The sequence below is a fragment of the Saccostrea cucullata genome, unplaced genomic scaffold (assembly GCF_032062105.1).
Source record: "Saccostrea cucullata isolate Sc308-1 unplaced genomic scaffold, CSIRO_AGI_Scuc_v1 ctg6947, whole genome shotgun sequence".
Taxonomy (NCBI): Eukaryota; Metazoa; Mollusca; class Bivalvia; order Ostreida; family Ostreidae; genus Saccostrea; species Saccostrea cuccullata.
The window spans coordinates 338-23,076 of NW_026933395.1; the positions used below are offsets into that span (position 1 = coordinate 338).

At 33.3% G+C, this 22,739-nt stretch overlaps 1 protein-coding gene across 1 annotated transcript in view; it reads left to right on the plus strand.

The window, feature by feature from the left end:
- Window positions 1-2,666: 2,666 nt before the first annotated feature.
- The window catches only part of LOC134238165 (general transcription factor 3C polypeptide 2-like), a gene marked incomplete at its 5' end in the record, with an annotated part of 51,965 nt that continues 31,892 nt past the window's right edge, over window positions 2,667-22,739 (plus strand). Inside the window, 3 exons of the mRNA XM_062720279.1 lie at window positions 2,667-2,881; window positions 19,244-19,397; window positions 19,954-20,078. Coding sequence (XP_062576263.1) covers window positions 2,667-2,881; window positions 19,244-19,397; window positions 19,954-20,078 — 494 coding nt within the window. The remainder of the gene's footprint in view (window positions 2,882-19,243; window positions 19,398-19,953; window positions 20,079-22,739) is intronic.

Consider the following 22,739-nt stretch of genomic DNA (forward strand, 5'->3'; position numbering starts at 1 on the left):
AAGTTTACACATTTTCATCTTCTTCTCAAGAACCGCAGGGCCAATTTCAATCAAACTTGCCACAAAGTATCCTTGGGTGAAGGGGATTCAAGTTTGTTCAAATAAAGGGCCACCCCCTTTTTCAAGGGGAGATAATTATGAATTAGTGAAAAATGAATGTCATCTTTTAAAAATCTTGTTCTCAAGAACCACTGGGCCAGGAAAGATGAAATTCATCTTGAATCATCCTCAGGTAGCGAAGATTCAAGCTTCTTCAAATCATGTCCCCCAGGGGTAGGTTGGGGCCACAATGGGGTATCAAAGTTCAACATAAGAATACACAGGAAAAATCTTTAAAAATCTTCTTCTCCAGAACCACTTGGGCTGGAATCATCCTCAGGTAGCGCAGATTCAAATTTGTTCAAATCATGTCCCCCAGGGGTAGGGTGGGGCCACAATGGGGCATCAAATTTCAACATAGGAAAAATCTTTAAAAATCTTCTTCTCCAGAACCACTGGGCCAGGAAAGAAGAAACTCATGTGGAATCATCCTCAGGTAGCGAAGATTCAAGTTTGTTCAAATCATGTCCCTCTGGGGTAGGTTGGGGCCACAATGGAGTATCGAATTTCAACATAGGAATACATAGGAAAAATCTTTAAAAATCTTCTCCAGAACCACTGGGCCAGGAAAGATGAAACTCATGTAGAATCATCCTCAGGTAGCGAAAATTCAAGTTTGTTCAAATCATGTCCCTCGGGGGTTGGGTGGGGCCACAATGGGGTATCAAAGTTCAACATAGGAAAACATAGGAAAAAATTTTAAAAATCTTCTCCAGAACCACTGGGCCAGGAAAGAAGAAACTCATGTTGAATCATCCTCAGGTAGTGTAGATTCAAGTTTGTTCAAATCATGACCCTGGGGGTAGGGTGGGGCCAAAATGGCCGATCAGAGTTTTACATACAAATATATAGGGAAAACTTTTAAAATCTTCTCTTCAAGTACTTCAAAGCCGTGATTAGTGATATTCATATGGAATCATCCTCAGGTAGTGTAGATTCTAGTTTGTTCAAATCATGACCCCTGGGGGTAGGGTGGGCCACAATGACTGATCAAACTTTTACAAAGAAATATATAGGAAAAATCTTTAAAAATCTTCTTCTCCAGAACCACTGGGCCAGGAAAGATGAAACTCGTGTGGAATTATCCTCAGGTAGCGAAGATTCAAGTTTATTCAAATCATGAACACCAGGAGTAGGGTGGGGCCACAATAGCCGATCAAAGTTTTACCTAGGAAAACATAGGGAAAATCTTTAAAAATTTTCTTCTCCAGAACCACTGGGCCAGGAAAGATGAAACTCATGTGGAATCATCGTCAGGTAGTGTAGATTCAAGGTTGCTCAAATCATGACCTCAGGGGGTAGGGTGGGGCCACAATGGGTGATCAAATTTCAGCATAAAAATTATTAGGAAAAAATTTTAAAAATCTTGAAAGATGAAGCTCATGCAGAAGCATCTTTTGAAAGGAAAGATTCATTTTGTTTGGGCAAGGGTGTGGCCACAATGGGTGATCAAGGTTTTACATAGGAATACATAAGAAAAATTGTTAAAATTCTTCACAAAGCCATCATGATATTAATCATCAATTTAAAAGCATGAAAAAGGTAACATAGATTTGAAATTCAGGAGAATAGAGGAGCCATAAAGTGGAAAAATGAATACAAGGCTATATCAATAAAAATTTTCATCTTATGAATAACAAAACCATAATGTGTCACAAAACCATTCTAAGGAAGTGAAGATTAATAAGTTTGTTTAAATACCCCCCTCCCCTCCCCAGACCCCATTTTTATAATATATTTAAACTTTTCAATACTGAACTAATTTTTGCTTTTACCTAGCCAGTTGCTCAGGTGAGCGATGTGACCCCTGGGCCTCTGGTTTGATTAAATTTTAAAGACAAACATAAATTAATGAAGTAAAAGTTCAATAATCTCACTCATGTGATCATCACCTTGTTCAAACTAAATGTCCACTCCTTAGTAAAGTTCACTTCTTATGTGGTCTTCACTTTGTTAATACTCTGTGAATGCTCACTTGAGTTCACTTAGCTCAGAAGACTTGACATGCTGGAGTTTATAGATCAGCACCAGGAACTTTTTGATAAACAACACAGAGATCAAGTTCAAGGGTCACAAGATTGATAACCATGGTATTTTACAAAAAATAAAGCCTAAATTGCCAGGCAGTATTTGAAAATATCAAATTCATATCCCTTGCAGTTTCCAAAATATGGGGTGTGAAAGATGGACAGACAAAGGGCAAAGTGAAACCTAAGTTTTGCTCTGTTCTGCAGGTGACACAAAAAGATTTTTTCACATTATTGTCTATATACTGCAAACATTTTCCAATTTGATCATAATTTTTTGGAATCACAATGAAGTTTAATTTGTAAAGATGGGGGATTGCTTGGATGCTGTTTTGTGTCATCATGAACTTTTGTTATGCTTTGACAATTTACAGTGGAAATTTTGTTACCTTGACAAAGTGTAAATTTATTCCAAGCAGAAAAAGAACATATACTGTATCTGAACTGAAAATGAAACAACTATATAACTCATTAGCTTTAAAAAAAATTAAAACTGTCTAATGAATGACAGAGGTTAAAGTTTAATTGGTTTATTTCCAGGGCAGTGCGTGTTCTGAAGGATATATCGGCCAGCGGAGATGTGTGTGCAGAGGGTGACAGTGACGACGACCCAGAGGTCAAATTAGACGTAGAAGAGGAAGATGATCAAGAGGAGGAGGAGGAAGATGTAGATGAAGATATCAGCGATGAGTCAATTAACAGCCAATCAGAGCCAGAAGGGATAGAAGAAGACTCTCAACCTGCCAGAAAAAGAGGTATCCTAAATCTGTGTCACTTAATAATCTTGCTACTTGCTTTCTAGATGTTGTCTTGGAATGTTCAGGTCTTGTAGTATAGTTTGAAGAGAAATTATTTCTTAGTGATAACTTGAGTTAAGGTATGTCACTCGTCAGCTTTTTATACGCTCGTCTTAAGACGGGACGTATTATGTTATAGGCTTCGTGTCTGTCCGTCTGTCTGTTAGTTTTTTCGTTTCCGGCTCATAACTTTAATACTACTAGGCCTAGGATTATCAAACTTTGTCATCTGATGCATCTTGGGTAGAAGGTGTGTCGCGTACAAAAAGTAGGTCGCTCTGACCTTTAATTAAGAAGTTATAGCCAAATATGGAAAAATCCTTTCCGGCCCATAACAGGAAAACCATAAGACTTACAATCATCAAACTTGGCCAGTTTTTGCATCTTAGGTAGAAGGTGTGTCGCGACCTATTTCAAGGTCACTGTGACCTTTAATTTAAGTGAAATTAAAAAAAAAAATGTGTCTTTTTACTATTCATTTACACATCCCAAATAATGTAAGAGTATTGCACTGTCCTTATTAAAAAAGTGTTAAATCAAGAAAATACATATTTTTTTAAAGCATATACTTGACAGCAATCTATAACAAATATAATGTATGTTAGAGAAATCCTACCTCTCCCATGAGTGTAATTATCAAGCACTGGTGAAGAAGAATTTTGATAACAGAAAATTGCATGTCAAATTAGAGAGAAATTAATGGGTTTTGAGTGTGAGGAGCTAACTGACAGAGCATTGGTGTTATCTATATCCCTTGAGTATTGGGCAAATGGGTAAGCCTGTTTGATTAAAAATAGACTACAGCTCTTGTTGACTAGCTTAAGTTTTAAAATGAATTTGATGAAAAGTAATTAAATTAACTAATTTGATATTGCATTATAGACTAATCTGATATTATGCAATATTATTAATTTAAAAACTAATTTTATGGGGTGGGGTGGAATCAGCATGTCCATATGAATTACATATTAAAACCTGTCGGAAATTAAATCTCAACCCCCCAAAAATATCTTTGAGTATTTTATATGTTTTTTAAAAAAATTTATAGTAGATAGTGCAGACCCATTCATCTCTTGGTAGTAATGAGTAGACAAGCATCCAGTTAAAGATTAATTAATGAGTTCAATGTAGGAAGGCTAGCTGTCTCAGTCGCTCTGATTAAGCACCCTTTGGGGATTAGACAGAAGAACTGCTGGTCAGTTTATAACATATGTCATTTGATGGCCAGCCTTTTCTTTTCAAAATTAATTTGGTATAGATTAAGTTGTTAAGACTAATTTGATGATGGGCATTTGACAAGGTCTAACACAACCAGCACAGAAATCTATCGATGATTTATCATAATTGATGCCTACATCACAGGGGATGGATAAATATTTTAAGGAATGGAAAAATCATCGAAATCTTAGAATCAAGGTTGAGGTGATTTTCTTGCACCTAAACTGTTCAAGAAAATTGTAATTTTTTTGACGGGCGTATCATGCTGTGGCGCGGCACTTTATTAGAAATATTTACGCAGAACCTCTTACTTCCAAAAATTTATTAAAATTCATTTTTTATAACAAATTTAAACTCAACAATGTAAATTTTTTAACATTCAATGAAAAACCTGCTCAAAAATCTAAAAAGAAGCAAGATTTATGTGGGACTATTTCTTGTGGTGGAAGGATATTAAGCAGAAAATTCTGCAAATCTGCACATTTAATTAATATCTTGGAACTTTAGCGTCACATACTTTTACTCAGAGAATATTTTCCGTTATGATATTGCTAAGAATATTTAATATAGGTCTTAATTTATATTTTTAGAACAAGTTTTACACCTTCCCTCAACAAACTTTGCCAAAAAATGACGATAATTAATTATATAAAAGAAGTGAAGATAAAATTTTCACCATTTTTCGCCTGAAAATCACATATTTTGACAAATATTTCAAAATTAACATCACTGACCCCAACTTTTTCTTTTTCTTTCATTATTTTAAACTAGTCAATACTTGTGAATGATTACAGAATAGGTATGCCTTTTCTGAACCTATAATACAATTGTAGTAGGCATTCATTAGGTACTAAATTGGCACAAAAAAGATATGCCTATATGTACTTTTTTTTGTATGGGAAGTCGTAAAAAGTTTGATATAAGAAAATGTTTGATTACCTATTTAGTTTTTTTAATACCCCAAATACATTACTTTTAGTGCAAAAAGGTCGCACAGTAATTTACGCGCATTAATTTGCACGATTTGTTCAATGATTGATATAATTCTCACACTATATTTTTTGCCATGATTACATTTGAAAAAAATTTATAAAGGTTAATGTAACTAGTGCTAATTGTAACGGGAACCGTTACAGATGTTCCCCAAATGCTCCCCAACTCCCTTTTGGTTCCATATTCCCTGTAAGCCTTATTAAATAAGACAACATCAGTGCAATTTTTACTTTAACAACGTTTTCCCAAAAGGTTACCAATTATATTCAAATTTTAACATTGCATGCGTGCCCATGTGAATGCACGTGCATAATGATCATATAATCTTATCTACACTTTCTATATGTTTAAATATACTTTATATGAAAGCATTTAGTCCAAAAGTATTAAAAATCACTCATTCAAGTGTATTTTCAAGTTCACTCGTTCTAAATGCACGCACGTGCGTGCGCGTACATGATGACCATACCTTCTTGTAGGAGGCCCTTATATCTATCTTCGTTCTAAATCCCATCCTGTTTGGTTGAAAACTAAGGGAATTATAGCCATTTCAAGTTTCAGCCAATCAGATTGCAGCACACGTGCATCCACGTGATTTCAAGTATTTTTTTTCCTAAATCATATTGTAGGATATCCTAATGCATAACTATGTTTTAAATTTCAAAGCATTTCGTCAAAAATCAAAGGAGATATGGCCATTTAAAGTTTCAGCCAATCAGATTGCAGCACACGTGCATGCGCGTGATTTCTAGAAATTTTTTGTATATCATATTGCAGGATATCCTAATGCATAACTATGTTTTAAATTTCAAAGCATTTCGTCCAAAAATGAAGGAGATATAGCCATTTAAATTTTCAGCCAATCAGATTGCAGCACACGTGCATGCGCGTGATTTCGTGAATTTTTTTCCATATTATATTGTAGGATATCCTAATTCATGACAATGTTAAAAATTTCAAAGCATTTCGTCGGAAAACAAAAGAGATATTGAGATTTTTGTTTCAGCCAATCAGAGGAAAGCGCACGTGCATGCGCGTGAGTTCATGCTAATTTGACAGTGTCTCATTATTAACACTTTTAATATATCCTTATATAATGAGTTTCAAAGCATTTCATCAAAAAATGTCAAAGTTATAGCTATATTAAGTATATCAGTCAATTCACTCATTTCACGCGCACGCACGTGCAGGCGTATGCGCGCAAAATGACCTTCGTTCCGCACACCTACACTACACACCTATTAACCCTAAAAAGGTTTTAGCTCAGTTGGGTGAACAGTTTCTGAGAACACTCGCGGACAAAAAAGTACCGGAGAACAAATAAGAAAAAAAACTAGAATCTTGTTGCCATGGCAACAAATAAGTCTTCCGTTCTTCTAAATCTGTAAGAATTTGCTTTTTTCTCTGCAAAAAACATAGATATCATATGTACTCTGAAAGAAAAAAAAAACTGCAAAAAGGTCTTTCAGTACTTAAGGTACTTTGATTTTCATGACCAATCTTGTTCTTATGCATTTTGGCACTCATAAGAGCTACACGTGTATCATAGACAAACCAACGGACGAACGAACACCGTACTCTCATAAACTTCACTGTGTTTATGTTCTGGCACAATTGTGATGGTGTTATAAAAATGTCATGAACTAAGTTAGTACCACATTAAACGTAAAGTCGTTGATTTTTACAGTAATACTATCGAGATTTGTCAGCAGAAAGATTATTCAACTACAGGAATTACTCAGCAATTGATTAATTGATTATATGTTGTTTAAAGTTCCTTCTCGAGAATTTTTCACATGGAGAAGCCTCCACTCGCCGGTGGAGACTGCAAAATGTTGTCCAATCGCCATTGAGCATTGAGGAAAATCTTTTTGAGTCAGTACCATCTGACACACGGGACCTCGATTTTAACGATCTCATCTGACGGACCGGTCTCCACGTCCCACAACTGAAGTCCATAATACAGATATATGATGCTCTAGTCATGTTTTTATTTTTTTTTTCATTTCTCAAATTTGTTGCATCAGATTTTCTTAAAGATCATACTTAATAAAAATCATTTCGAACAACTTTATTGCAATGCATACAGTGTCCGGTGATTTTGATTGACAGGTCAATACATGTGCACTTAGTGTAATACTTCTTAAGCAGAAAAAATATACAGAGAGTGATTATGACGGACTATGAAATCAGAAAATATTTAATAAAGAATGGGTACAACTGATATAGAACTGATTTTTTGTCTATGTAAATGGATAGGATAATCGGGATTAAAAGGGAATTTCTCTCTCTCTCTCTCTCTCTCTCTCTCAGACATGTAAATTTCAGTATCTTGCGTAATGAAAAATAGAATATAGAATATGAATTCTGTATACATGTTAATGGTAATTATAACCAAATGTTCCAGATTTAATTGTATAACGAATTTATAATTCAAAGGCTTATAGTTGCAAAATGTCTCCGAATAAAATCAAGAGGGGGGGGGGGGCTTCAAAAGAATTACATACTCGGTAATTTTATGTTTTATGAATTAAAAGGAAAATACTTAAGGTTGCATGTACATACATATAATTATATAGCATTGCATAAAATTGTGTTCATTCGTATACTTTATCTAACATATCAACAGACTTTGTATCATGTTTTTAGCGTAGCATTATTTCACACAGAAACGCGTAACTTTCACATAATGTTAACCCCTTGAGTACTAGTATTTCACAAAAATCCAAGAATCGCTTTTTCTCATCTTTAATAACTTCTCGGTTATATAAAAGTATAGATCATGTATAATAAATAACACTATAAGACTTTTAATCAATGAAATATACGTGTTAAAACCAAATCCAATCTAAAGATTGATTTTCTTTCTTTTAAGTTGCAAATATCAATTTATTTCTAAAGGCTTTACACCTACTCTTCTTTCTCTCAGTCCCCTTTTGAGTACATATAATATTTTAGAATCGAAAATAAAACTCGGATTCCGGGATAATTTCGCATTCAAATTACAGAATGAATTAAGAATATTTTTTTTAAATATAATCATAAGAGACATTACAGATTTACACTACGCTGACAACTTTAAACTATGCATATACTGAAAGCAGTAACCAACGTATTCTTTCATGCAGAAGTGGATATGGAAACTCAAAGTCTAGTTATTTTTTATGTGAAAAGTGTGGATATAGACGTCTGCGACGTCATGGATACTACCTCCGCCTTTATCTCGAAAGTTCTATTCCCACTTACAAGTCAGAGTTATCTATCTTTGCTCATTGGAATGTCACTACGTAAATAGAGAAAATGAATTTATTGACGGAACCTTAAATCTCCAAAATGCAGAATCCGATTGAATAAATAATATGTTTAGTATTTTTGTAGAATAATTTGTATATACATCGCTGTAATGTAAACTGCGTACAATATTATTTTCTTCAAAGTGCTTAGTTGACACAGAACGGATATTTTTTTTTAGATATAAATTTGTAAATCAAAAACTTTCAATATACAGACTAACACTACACAGCCAAATTTAAACTAATATGCATATAGTGAATTAAGTAACATGCAAAAGAGAGAATATTGAATGTGTAAATATGTTGATCTGGAGAGCGTATATATGTCTCCAACGTCATCAATACTATTTCCGCCTTTATCTCGAAAGTTCTATTCTCATTCACAGGTCAGAGTTATCTTTCTTTGCCCACCTTATACATACTACGTAAATAGAGAAAATTTCGGTACCAAAAATATACAAAATGCGGAATCTGATTTAAAAACAAATTATATATTTAGTATTTGTAGAAAAATGTCTGTTTTACATAAGAATATCTTAAGAAAATATCTAAAAACAAAAAAATCAAAAAATGACCAAAAACAAATTCACTTCCGGTTCGGACAGGAAGTACTGGAAACACACGAAAACAACTTCAAAACAAATAGAATATCATGATCTAATACTCCTGTAAATTTCATATCTTTACCTCAAACCATTTCCGAGAAAACTGCCGGACAAAAGTCCATTTTAAAATTGGAAAATCGGCCATAACTTCGGACCGGAAGTGAATTTTTCAAAAAACGGAATTTTATATAAACTTCATATATCAACCTACTTACATGAGAAAAATTGTGAAAATCTATCCAGCCATCTCTGAGTAATCGCGCTCACAAAATTTGGGAGGAATAATAATAATAATAATAATAATAATAACTAGATGAAACTCGTTGCGAGCAACGAGAGGTCTTCCGTCCGATTCCGGAAAGAAAACGTAAAATCGAGTTGAAAAAGTAAAAAAGATTTGCACACAAGGGGGATTGAACCCAAGTCGCCAGCATGAAATTCCAACGCACTGAATATTACGCTATTGGGACTTCAACTCTATATCTACTTTTATATGCTTACGAAACAGTGCTTCTTTCTTAAAATTATGAAAGGCGGGTCACTATTCAAAATTTAGCGCCAGACGCCACGAGTTAATCTTCGCGCCTTTTCTTTGGAATGTTCTATTAAAAAGGTGCTATAGCCTCAATGAAATTAAAAAAAAGAACGTTCTTATAGCCTAAGATTCGAAGTTTAGAAAGTATATTAAAAACATTTTACAAATTCCATATTGTATATATGCATGTAGCACTAAAACGGTAAAACGGTTATGATTTTTTTAAACTTTTTTTCAATTTCCTGTTTATCCCTTAAGTGAACTATCCAAATAAGTTAATCGAAAATAGTTGAAACATTTCGCCGAAAAAACATGGCTCGCCCTACGGCGGTCAAGGAATCAGATATCATTTATACTCAATAACTTGAATCAGGTCTTTGAGACAAGAATGCTAAAATAAACTCCATAAAGCGATCTTTAGAAAAAAATCGTTTTTTTTTATTTTTGTCTTATTTATTAGTTTAATATGACACAAATGTGCATAGGAAAAACAGTGGTTAAGATTTATACTTACAATATGAATTGATATTCTTTTTTGAGAAAGTATAACTTATAAGTATGATTTAAGATCTGTTTTTCCGTGGTGTACAAAAGATATTAGGTATCGAATTTCATTTGCACATTTAGTCTTTTCTTTTTCTACTTTGAGAACCAGTCAAAACCAATTATAGAAGACGTTAGTTTGACACAGAATTGCAACGTAAACACGACGTGACAATCCAAGTATTCCATTACATTTCATTTATCCTTATGTAACTTTCGTTCAAGCAAACGCTCAGCTGCCTCCGTAAAACTCTATTGCGAAATGTCGGCGTTGACAGAGACAGCCGCCATTTTGGACCCGCTTCAGATGTTTGAATGCTAATATCTAGAGTATAGATTTATCAATATTCAAACAAATTATATAGTAAGCATAATAAGAAAGGTTTCTATTAATATACAAAAAATAAATAAAAAATATTGAAAAACAAAAAAGTTAGAAAAAATGCGATTTTTTTAATTTCATCTCTTAACGACCGGAAGTACTGACGACTCACGAAAAGGTGATTCTGCAAACCACAAAGTCATGATCTATCATCTCCAATAAGTCTTCAAGTCATATTCTCAGCCATTTTCGATCAAAGTGCGCGACAAAATCGCATTTTAAAATCAGGAAATCGTCCATAACTTGGCACCGGAAGCAAATTTTCAAAAATAAATTACAGACTGCACAACTTCATGTAAAGACGCATATTTTGTGAAAGTATCGTTAAAAACCGCTGAATAGTTTTCGAGAAATCCCGTCCACAAAATTTTGTCAAAAAAAGAATAATAATAATAATAAGAAACAATACAATCACTATAAGGTCTTCCGTGAAGACGGAAGACCTTAATAATAAAAAGAAAATATAACAAACACTATAAGTCTTCCGTTGTGAACGGAAGACTTAATAATAATAATAAGAAACAGAGTAAAAACAATATGTTCCCAAACTCCGTTTGGGGAACATAATTAACCCAAGAGATGAAATTTAAGTGCAAAAAGGTCAACTTAATTGTACAGTAGATCAGTAAGATGCACGTTGACCCCCTATTTTCTGCAATTTTGAGTCACACTATATGAGTAGTTATCCAAAATATACTCCTCAAAAATTCCTTAATTTTACAAATTTCATGAATGACATACCTTAAAGAACAAAATGCGGTTCTTTTTTGTAAAATAAGTTTGTGAATTTTTTAAAGACCTAATATAAGGTTTCTTTCAAAATAGCAGAAATTTTATGACATGATTGCAAAGATACCTTTTAAGGGACAAATGTGCAATATGTTTTGAGGTTAAAATTTTATCATACTGTACATATTTTATTGGAGAAAAATCTGGTATGTCTGAATAGTTCAAGTAACAGACCATGGGTTTAGGACATACACAAGGTACCTTACTTACTGATAATCTTTCAAGATACTCTTAATATTATACAGAACTGTTTTGGAATGGGTACGAGGGAAATAGCAAATTTATGGTTCCCTGAGGGAGGAAACTATTTCCAGAGGCGGCGAACCCGCCGATGTTTGCAGTCGAGGGAAATAGTTTCCTCCCGAGGGGAACCATAAATTTGCTATTTCCAGAGTTCCCATTCCAGAAGTGTTTTATTATACCGAAACAATCATAGGCGAAATCTTATTCTGTTTACCAGATATTACGACATTAAAAAAAAACACACTATAAAAAACAAACACAATTGCACGCAGCTTAACCCTTTCGACGCCGAATAACGTTACGACTATAACGTCAAGGATGCCGTACTATGACGTCAACAAAGACGTAAAATAGTTGCGTCAGAAAAAAAGCGTCAACTTGATAATGAAAAAGCACCTGTTTAACCAGGGTAAAAGGATGTAAGGAAAACGCTTATAAAAGAATCATATTTATTCCAATAATTTTAATATCAGTACAATAAAGTAAGCAAACATTAATCCTATAGCTAGCAATTGCAAGGAAAGACTTTAGATAGAACAAAAGAGACCCCAACTCTTTTTTAAAATAATATTTATACTAAATGTTATTAATACATAACTGCCGTATACGAGAAAACGGACCCTTATATAACCTGGTACTTTCTTAATGCAAATATGCATAACTTAATTACTTTTAAATATACTATTTATCTCATTTTTCCAGAATTTGATGAGCATTTTAATAATTAAGACGCTTCAAAACAAAGTTGGCGTGACTCAATGATAATGTAATTTGTCGTTGCGGGTCTCGAACTCAGTACGTTTCTAGACATTAATAACATTTTTAAGTACATCTTTGTTGTGTTGTTACAATGCCTCCCCTCAAATACCATTAAAAAGAGAGAAGTCCAGTCCGAAAATTAGGGCACCGCGGGCCATCCCCTCGCAAAAAAAAAAATCAATCCCGATATATAATAGAATATTTACATCCACTGAATATTTTCTTCTTTATTTCTTAAGAAAACCCATTGCGTTCATCCCTGCATGAACTACATTAGGCATATCACCTGTACAGATTTCTTGATCAGTGGCCGTTCCATCAATGAAACGCACAAAGACGTTCGCATCATTAACACAATAATTAATATTTTAATCCTACTTAAAATGATAATTTAAACAGATATAAATATAAACAATAAAATGTCTTTCTTTGTTTGTTGTTACTGGAGTGAACGGTCGCAGCTATTGCAGAAAAAATTTACATAACCCGCTTACGCGGGTTATGTATTTTTTCTGCAACAGCTGCTTCCGTTCATTCCAGTAACAACAAACAAAGAAAGCATTTTATTGTTTAAATAAATATTACTTTCATGTAAATGAACTCATGGTGTATAAAATTGGTTCCTCAGTGTTAAATCATAAATAATAAAATCTTTTCTACTACCACACGCGGAGAAACATGAAACACCAGGCTCATTTACATAATGAAGTGTTTTGAGAAAGTTTATTCCATATTTAAAAATTAAAAATCATTAGTTATATTTATATTTATTGTTTTTTTTTATCAAGTAAATCAGACTGTATCAAAAGCAGCAATGGTAAATTAATGCTGCTGAACTGAGGAATAATAGACATATATGTCATTTTTTGGGGAAGGGGGGGGGGGGGGGTAAACACACACAAATCGAACGTCATCTCAAAAACGTTATAGAAATTGGTTTCTGTAATATAGATTCCAAATGTCGGAATGACTTGACCATTCGCGATCATATTCCCAAATACAAATTTTCACCTGCTTGACAGAAAAAATATAGCCGAGAGTCACATGTCATGCTTTAGTATATGAGCTCGACTTCTAATCTTACGAAAAAAAATTAAATTGTATCATTGCGCATGGTTTGAAATAATGAACTTTCTAAATTCCTGAAGTTGATCAAAACTCGTCAGATTAATCAATAATATGTCTATTTAACGATTGTCTGGATTCCAACTCAGATTTTTGAAAAGTTCTAAAATGAAAAAAAAAAAATGTATAGTTTGATCAACGATAAGTGTATTGCAGTCATTTGACGAAATCTATATGTATTGTACATGCATTTGATTAAGGAAACACTGTCTAGTTAGTATAATATGCCAGGGCATCAACGATAATTGATGTCCCTGGCGTACTATACTAACTAGACAGTGATTCCTTATATTTTCATTTCATTGTGAAATAAAATTGTAGATTTAGACTTTAAAAATGTAGACATGGATCTAAATTACATGAGGACTCCCATGCCAATTTTCAAAAGTCCTTGCCCACTGACGTCAAATAAAAAGACAGCCGCACGAGATTTACATGCATATTTGGCCAACTTAGCTATTGACCTGTCTAATTTACAATCCGGTAGAATTATCAAGAAATCAACTTCACTAACTTTCAAAGAGTTATCACAGAGAAAAAATTAAAAATGGAAATGTAATGGCATCAGCTTACCTGCAATCGCGGCTTTTCATATTTAGGTAAATTGTGTTGAAATGTACATATTCATATTTGTCTAAAGCAATGATTAAATAATTTGTATAGCACTAGTGATAGTAATTTTTTTTTTGTATGAGGCCATGCAGATAGGTACATCCTTTAATACTACGGCTCTAATTGGGCTCTCTTCAAAGGCATCTCAACCATTTTTAGCCGGGCTTATTGCTCAAAGAGCAATTGCCGGCTTATGTGATCCTGTTCAAGGAAGGATGTTAACCCCATAGTCGCCATTTTCAAGTTACGTGCAAAAATATAGTTCTTACTCTCAACCGCTTTTGAGATAATACAAACGCTGAATAAAGCAACAAAAATAAAACGAAGTTTTATCTATATAAAATAAACATTAGTAGTAATGACTTTGAAAACTTCATAAGTCAAAGAACATAGTTCCTTAGCGTAAGGATTTTTGATAATCAGTGTTACCGTAGTTCTCTACACATACGAGGTATTAAAGCAGGAGAGGGAACCAGACTGGCCTGTTTGTTTACATTCAGCTGCGGTACCAGATTAATTCTGATTCTGACAAAATCGGACCGTGGTATTAGGATTGAAAAACTCACTGTCAGTGTCTTATCACTATATTGATAGTTTTAAAATAAATTTTCATCAGAATATAAACGTGATTCATGTAAGAAATCCATTCTACTCTGTAAATGAGCCCGGCTCTCTGTACTTCTGAGTACTTTGATGTTAATACAATGTTATGTACACTTTCTCGGAATCTCGAAGTTACAGAACAAGACTTGTAATATTGCATGCTAGGCAATTTGTTTTCTTTTGTTTTTTAGCGTCCACACTAAAGTAAAAAAAAAACTTTCTATCTGAATAAAAAAAAAACACATAATGAAATGGAAAAGCTATGGTGGCATATTTCTGCCCCTTGTGTGCAAGTTATTTTTCTATCAAATATGTCGACATGCAAGATAAATATGATGACATGCAAGATAGTTATGTCAACATGCAACATAAAAATGTTGACATGCAAGAAAATTGCAATCAAATAAATATTATAAGAAATCTTCAAAAATCTCAAATATCGCCCACATGTGACATCCAACATGCTAAATGCTACTTATTTATGTTAACGTGCAAGATAGATATGTTGACATGCAACTTATTTATGTTGACATGCAACTTATTTATGCTGACATGCAACTTAGTTATGTTGACATGCAAGATAAATATGTCGACATGCAACTTGTTTGTGTCGACCATGCAACTTATTAATGTTAACATGCAACTTATTTATGTTGACATGCAGCTTAGTTATGTTGACATGCAACTTATTTATGTTGACAGGCAAGATTAATATGTTGACATGCAACTTATTTATGTTAACATGCGACATATTTATGTCAACATGCAACTTATAAGTTGCATGTCAACATATTTATCTCGCATGTCAACATAACCAAGTTGCATGTCGACATAAATAAGTTGCATGTCAACATACATAAGTTGCATGTTAACATATCTAAGTTGCATGTCGACATAAATAAGTTGCATGTCAACATAACTAAGTTGCATGTTAACATATCTAAGTTGCATGTCAACATATTTATCTTGCATGTTAACATAAATAAGTAGCATTTAGCATGTTGGATGTCACATGTGGGCAATATTTGAGATTTTTATATTCTTTATTTTATTGCAATTTTCTTGAATGTCAATATATTTATGTTGCATGTTGACATAGCTATGTTGCATGTCAACATATCTATCTTGCATGTCGACATAGTTGATAGAAAAATAACTTGCTCAAAAGGGGCAGAAATATGCCACCATAAAAAGCATAACATGAAGAATTTCTTATCATCGGGGAATATACTTTGTATCAAATATAAATTACTAGTGTAGCGAAATTAAAATTTTTGGTACACAAAAAGGGGTGCCGATCTGAAAGAATAAACTGTGTGGCAAACATTTGTATTTGTACATTTTCATAGTGTGTTTGTTTTCAAATATACCTAAAAACTATTTTTTTTTATTTTTTATTGATTCTTTAGTCAGCATTTTAAAATCGCTAAAATTACTTCTCGCTAAAAATAAAATACCAGTTCTTAGGTAGAAATCGTTAAATTTGCGTCTCGCTAAAATTTTCACTTATACGGTATGTAATAGACATTTATGTCATTAAGAGTTATCTCTCTTATCAGAGTATCGATGTACCTTAAGACATAGCCGGGGTGTTGAGTGAACAGAGCTAAAACTCGTCATCCAGGATGTCAATGTTAAAGTGGCAATTTATTATTATTATATGCTGATATAACATGAATTGAATAGAAAGGCCATCTTTCAACTAATGTTTGATAGTCCTTTCCCGACTCAGGGTAAAATAAATTTATTGGTCGGAAGGTAGTTGGGATTTTTTTCTTAAAAACTCTATTAACATATGTGTTATCGGGAAAAGACCCAACAAATCTTGTCCTGGAATATTAAAAGTTTTGAGTCGGAACATTTTTAGTTCGTCGGTCGGGAGAGTGCAACTTTTTTTTTGTAGATGGCCTCTAGTTGCTTTTATTTTTCATTTTTCCAATAATGTATAGGGCCTAGCTTATTATTTTTTTTTTTTTAAAGACGCCCAGAACTCTTTTTAGTGGATAGCTCGACATGTTTGTTTAATAAAAAGAGCTTGAAACTTAAAAAAGAAAATAATAATTTATAGTGATTTTTTTTTGGGGGGGGGGGGCATTTTTAGTTGATCGGTAGGTAGCTGGAAGCTAAAACAAATCACTTTTTTGTAATTTAGGCTCAGATTTCTTGAATTGCATTGTTAACGCTTACAGGTGATAGTGCTTTTTTCAGGTATCATTAATACATTCTCAAAAGATGTCGCCATATCAATATTAATTAATCTTCTATAAGAACATCGAAGCGCCAGAATATCAATAAGATCATATTGTCTTTTCAGCCTAGTCTATTGTTTGTTGTTTTTTTTTTTGTTTTTGTTTTTGTTTTGTTTTACATATTTTAAGCATAAAATCATTGTCGGTATAATGCTCAAAAATAAATAAATAAATACTGCGTGTATCTAGCTGTATTTTATTTCTATAAATTGTTGCAAGTTCAATACAATGTCAAAGTGACTTTTTATCGCGAGATTTCAACATTAATATCAGTGACTACTGTTTTTAAAAATACATTTTATAAAAACGATGAATATTCACAGATCGATCTCTCTCTCTCTCTCTCTCTCTCTCTCTCTCTCTCAATCGATCGATCGATAAAATATTTATATGCATGTAAGTATCGCCAGGGGAAATAAGTGTAAACTGTCCAAGGACTATGGATCATTAAAAAAACTTATGCTATGGCGCGCCAAATTTTACAACGCTAGCGTACTCCTAAACCTACGTCATAATTTAACGTCAATGTAAAGAAATATGACGTCATAAATTAGACCAGTACCAATTTGAAAATAAAGGCCCATACTTGTGTCGAAATTTAGATATTACTGTATTTAATTTAAACTGAGATAAATGATAAATAAACGAAAAAGTTCAACATGTATTACAAAGCGACATTTTTGTCGGTTTGGCGTTGACACGGTAAACGACATTTTTGTCGCTTTGGCGTCGAAAGGGTTAAAAGATTGTATGATAGCTAAATTAATGCAATGTGTCCAAGAACATTAAAATTATTTTTAAAAAGTATTCTCACAAACATTTCGAAAAATTAACATTGTCTTTATTTTGCTAGAATTTAAGTATGATTTTGACATCGCATGTCGAAATGTTTTGACGTCATAGTTACATTGCTAGTAACAATTCGTCACAGAATCGAGATTCCTTGAACGCTCCACCCACTGAATAGCTTGATTGGTTTAAATTACTAATAAATATTCATGAGGGATTAGTCCCAGGGAATAACTTCAATTTTTCAGGGAGTAGTCCTCAGATGAGGGAAATAGTCATTTCTCTGGGAAATAGGCAGTTTTATGGTATTAACCTTATACAGAGTTATAACAGTAGATGTATAATGAAAGATCAAAGTGCCATCAAATGTTCATAGACAAAAAATAAGCGTGCATTACCAGGGTTTTTTTGATATCCCAATAATTGAATACAAAAGTTAACCTGTATATTTATGCCCCCTTCGAAGAAGGGAGGGATATTGCTCTGCTTGGACTTAGATTTGGAGTTTCCATTCATTTTCTTCACAGAGGTTGCACATATTAAAATGAAATTTGGTATACAGCTTTATTTTAAGAATATCTAGGTCAAGTTCTGGTTTGGTATGATCGAGCCCTTTTTGAGTTATATATGCCCGTTGGACTTTGAAAAAATTCCAAATAATTTGGGGCGGGGAGCATAAGTGTTTTACAAACATGTCTTGTTTTTTAAAGTATGTGTACTCTTCAGTAATATAGGGAATATTCTAGATTTGTTGACATATGATGTGATCATAAACTCCTGATAATGGGCCTAGGAGGGTGATAATTGACTGAGATGATAAACACGTCATATATGCTTGCCTTATAGAGAGGAATTATGTTAATATAATTTTGATTAGAAATCATTAAATATTAATAAGAATTCAAATAAATATCATCTACATGTTTTAATTAAGTATGTTGACAATTGTTTCATTAGAAATTAACAATATAAAACAGCTAGTCTACAACAAAAACAGAGAATGTCCTACCTATGAATTTTAATAGGCATGGTTCATTAATAATGCATATCTTACTAGTTCTTATCACACACCCCCCCCCCCCCCCCACACACACACACACATATATATACATTCCACTGATTGAATTGAATTGAACATATTTTATTGACAAAGTCAAAAGGATCGGACACAAGTTCAGTAACTTAGATAGTCCTCTCCTAATCTCCACTGATTACTCATTTTATTTTTCCCAGTGAAATTTTTAAAAAACAAAAAAAGTTGAAGTTTACACTTAGCTACACAGAAAGTGAAAATCTGAGACATGACAGTCTTCTTATGAAGGATTGGTCTTGTTTTTTACTTGCATGCCAAGTTCTGTAGAATCATTAAATGTCAAGGGAGTTCGTTTTACCTGCATTGATATTTACAACCAGACTGAATATACATGTAGATATCAAGACTATTAATTTCTTTGAATCTGTAAATGTTTGCATCGTACAAAAATTGGCTCACATTAATTAAATATTTTTAAATCATCCCTTCTTGTAAAGTTATGCCATATTCATATAGAAAGACCATTGGCAAATGCTAATTTTATTTTAGTAGGTGGACGGGCCAGTTGTCCTGGTATGTTTCGTGACGTTTACAAACACTGCTGCAAAAACTACCTTGAGAGGGTCCAGCTTATAGACAACATGCCTCAAGTCTTCCCCGAGTTACAGCCCGAAAAATCTCAATGGATACTGCAAAATCCCAAGTAAATTTCACCCACACTTTTGAAATAAAAATAATGTGAATTGTCAACTCGGTTATTCCTGTACGGAGATTGATATAGATCTTGGCAATTTATGCTTACTACATGTATTTATAAGCACACCTTATAAGTTGGAGAAGCTGCTTATTCTGTACATGTACAGTCAGCATTAATGTAGATGTGCTATTTTCTTTCTAATCCCTACTTTGCTCAGAGATACATGGATGTTAAATTTAGTGTGTTTCACTGTATCTGTAAGGTTTCAAATGCTTCATTTTCAGCTTAGGAATGACCATATTAATGTTTAGTAATAGGATGAATTTTGGTTTAACACCTCAGCAAAGTGTAGAGACCATCTGTTGTGGATCTTTTATGCTATTTTGTAAACAGTTCTAAAAACATATGATGATGAGTTTAATTCTTCTAACACCTTTCATGATGATTATTATTGCTTTATACCTTGAAATGTAAATAGTTTCATTAATTTTATAATGTATGCTGTGACTTTGATGTGATTTGGTGTGTATACCTCTTGTTCAAACTTAACCAATCTTTTCAGGGAGACGGAAGACTTCTTGCCAGTAACAAAGGAGAGTGTTAGATTTCATGTTGTTTCATCAGAACAAAAAGTGGGAACACCTCTCTTAAAACAACTCAAAAGATTTAAGGCTGAGTTCATAGCTGGTGAGTAGAGAGTAGAGATATATGTCATTATTAGCTCCTCTGAGCTTACCTGAGTTCACCTCATCTTCTCCAAAACAACAAAGTTATGTTAGTCGTATTTACATGGAAGCATCCTCAGATGGTGTAGATTAAAGTTTGTTCAAATCATGCCCTATGGGGTAGAGTAGAACTACAAAGATGAAAGGAGTTTGAAGGAATATATAGGTAGAAGAATTTGCTAGGGATGAACAAAGAGGGTCATTGTTAGTCAGGTGAGTGGTGTGGCCCCGCCTCCCTTATACAGGAAAATCATTTTTGTTCAATTTTCCAAAACTTGTCTCACACTTTTAGGCTTGTAAATTGGCTCTAATAAAATTTTTGATATTTATTTTTTGCTATCTTATATCACATCACTTATTTTCTTAATAATATTTTTTCTCACCTTTTCCTGTTGAAATGCCATTTGGAAAAGAATATACAGGACAGTTACCACAAAATGACTAATATTCAAATCAACAGACATGAGAGAGAAAACAAGCCTATGGTATATGTAGGGGTTTTTGTGTTATTTTAAAAACTGGCTAGAGACTAAGTCAAGTGTCTTATGTCATACTAAGATCAGACACAGCTACTCTGTAGACTAGGTCAGGGTATTGTCAAATCATCAGGTTGAATGCATTACCTACTACTACATAAACTACTTATAATGATGTCTATGGGATAAAGTCTTTGTCAGAGCTTATTGTCTGATGTCTTTGTCAGAGCTTATTGTCTGACATCTTTGTCAAAGCTTATTGTCTGATATCTTTGTCAGAGCTTATTGAGGATTTAATTTTGGAATTACGTGTTTTAGCGAAGTTGATGATATTATTTGTAATTGCTTTTTAAGTGAGCATTTTACAATTGCTAAAATTACCTTTCAAGGAGAAATTAAAACCAATTTTTAAGGACAAACTGCTAAATTTGGGTTTTGCTAAAATTTCCACTTAATATACATTAAAATATTTTATGAAGTGCCAAAATGACACCTGGCCATCCAGCGAGGCATGCAAGTTTGTAATGGGCAGAGTCAAGCAGTTGCATGGAAATCAAGCTTCATCCCCCTCAAATAAGACATGCAAAAAATCTGATGTGCCCTGGTATATGCAGGAAAAAATAACTTAAAGTTTTTATCTCATATCTCAATGAAGTTAGAGGAGCTTATTTGATACTCTAGACATTGGCATCACAGGTTCAAGATTTTGAAACAGTTTAATGCGGCGGAGTCTAATTATTTCTACCCTAGGGATTTTGATAATTTTTCATTAATTAATTTTTACCGTCATATTTATTGTTTTTAGATTAAAAAATTGAATGTTTACCACCCCAATTTCATTGGGGACCATCTCAACAGTTGTCAAATTTTACTATTGGACCCTATGGGAATTTCTTGGAAAAGCGCCCAATTACCATTTTTGTATTTTTGCCCTAGAGATTTCTTCGTCAGTCAAGTAGATGAGTTATTGCAAAAAGTTACCAAATTGTGAAATTTCAAGAAAGTTTACCATCCAGATTGGTCTCGGTCTTAATAACAAAGATAATTTTTTTGATACCCAATACCTCTAAAATTGCCATGCTTAGGCATAAATTAATATCAGTACAGATGAATTATCGGTGCAGATAATTTGTTCTGATAAAAAATAGCAATATTTAGATTGCTAGTATGTTTCTTTTGATGTTCTTCATCAGTTTTTAGTATAATATCCATGAACGTCTACAAACATAAAAGCGAGTCACATGTCATTCTTCATTGTCATGCATTGCTTACAAAATCGGCAAACAGCTAGTGACCTTGTTAGAGCCATTTTAGCATTTGTTTCCTAATTGTTGTCGTAAAATCACATTTTCAGCCCAGTTGGTGTTATAAATAATGTTAACTTTATATTAAAATCACAATAATTGGAAAAGGTGTACTGTCATTCTTATGACTGCATAAAATTAAAAAGCTGTGCAAAGTCATGCGTACTCGATTTAGACTCGCCCTCGGCGAGCAGTGCTCTACATTAATCAGAAATGCATGGAAGATGCTTCTTTATGTAGTATGTTAAATGGTACCAGTCAAAATTTCAGATGCTGCAATATCAGCAAAGACATGACAAGGTTCATGTTTTTGAAGCAGGTCTCATTTCCAAGTATTTTTCAACCCTATGTTGACCAAACTTGCTTGAATGGTATATCTAATGATGCTTCAGATGCTGACTTTGACCATCATTCCTCAGATGAGTGACCAAGTTAATGTTTTTGGAGCAGGTTTATTCTAAAGTAACTGTAAGCTCTATGTTGACTAAATTTTCATGGAAGATACATCTGAGTACGCATACTAATCAGACTTGCTTCAGATGCTGGATAAGACATATATTTTTCAGATGAGTGACCAGGTTAAAGTTTTGGCACATGCCCACTACCAAAAACTATAAGGCCTATCTTAACTGAGAGCACTCTCAAACTTGCCTCAGATGCTGTATTTGAATTACATTTTATAGTTTGAGTTTTGTATAAGACCATTGTAAGTTTCTGCAAGCCTTATCAGCTAAAAAAATTGCATAAATGTTGCTCTACTAGGTGAATAGTTCAATGTAGGACATTTTCTCACTGATAAAGACAACATTAGTTGAGGTGAGCTCTGTAGTCTCTGATTACTTG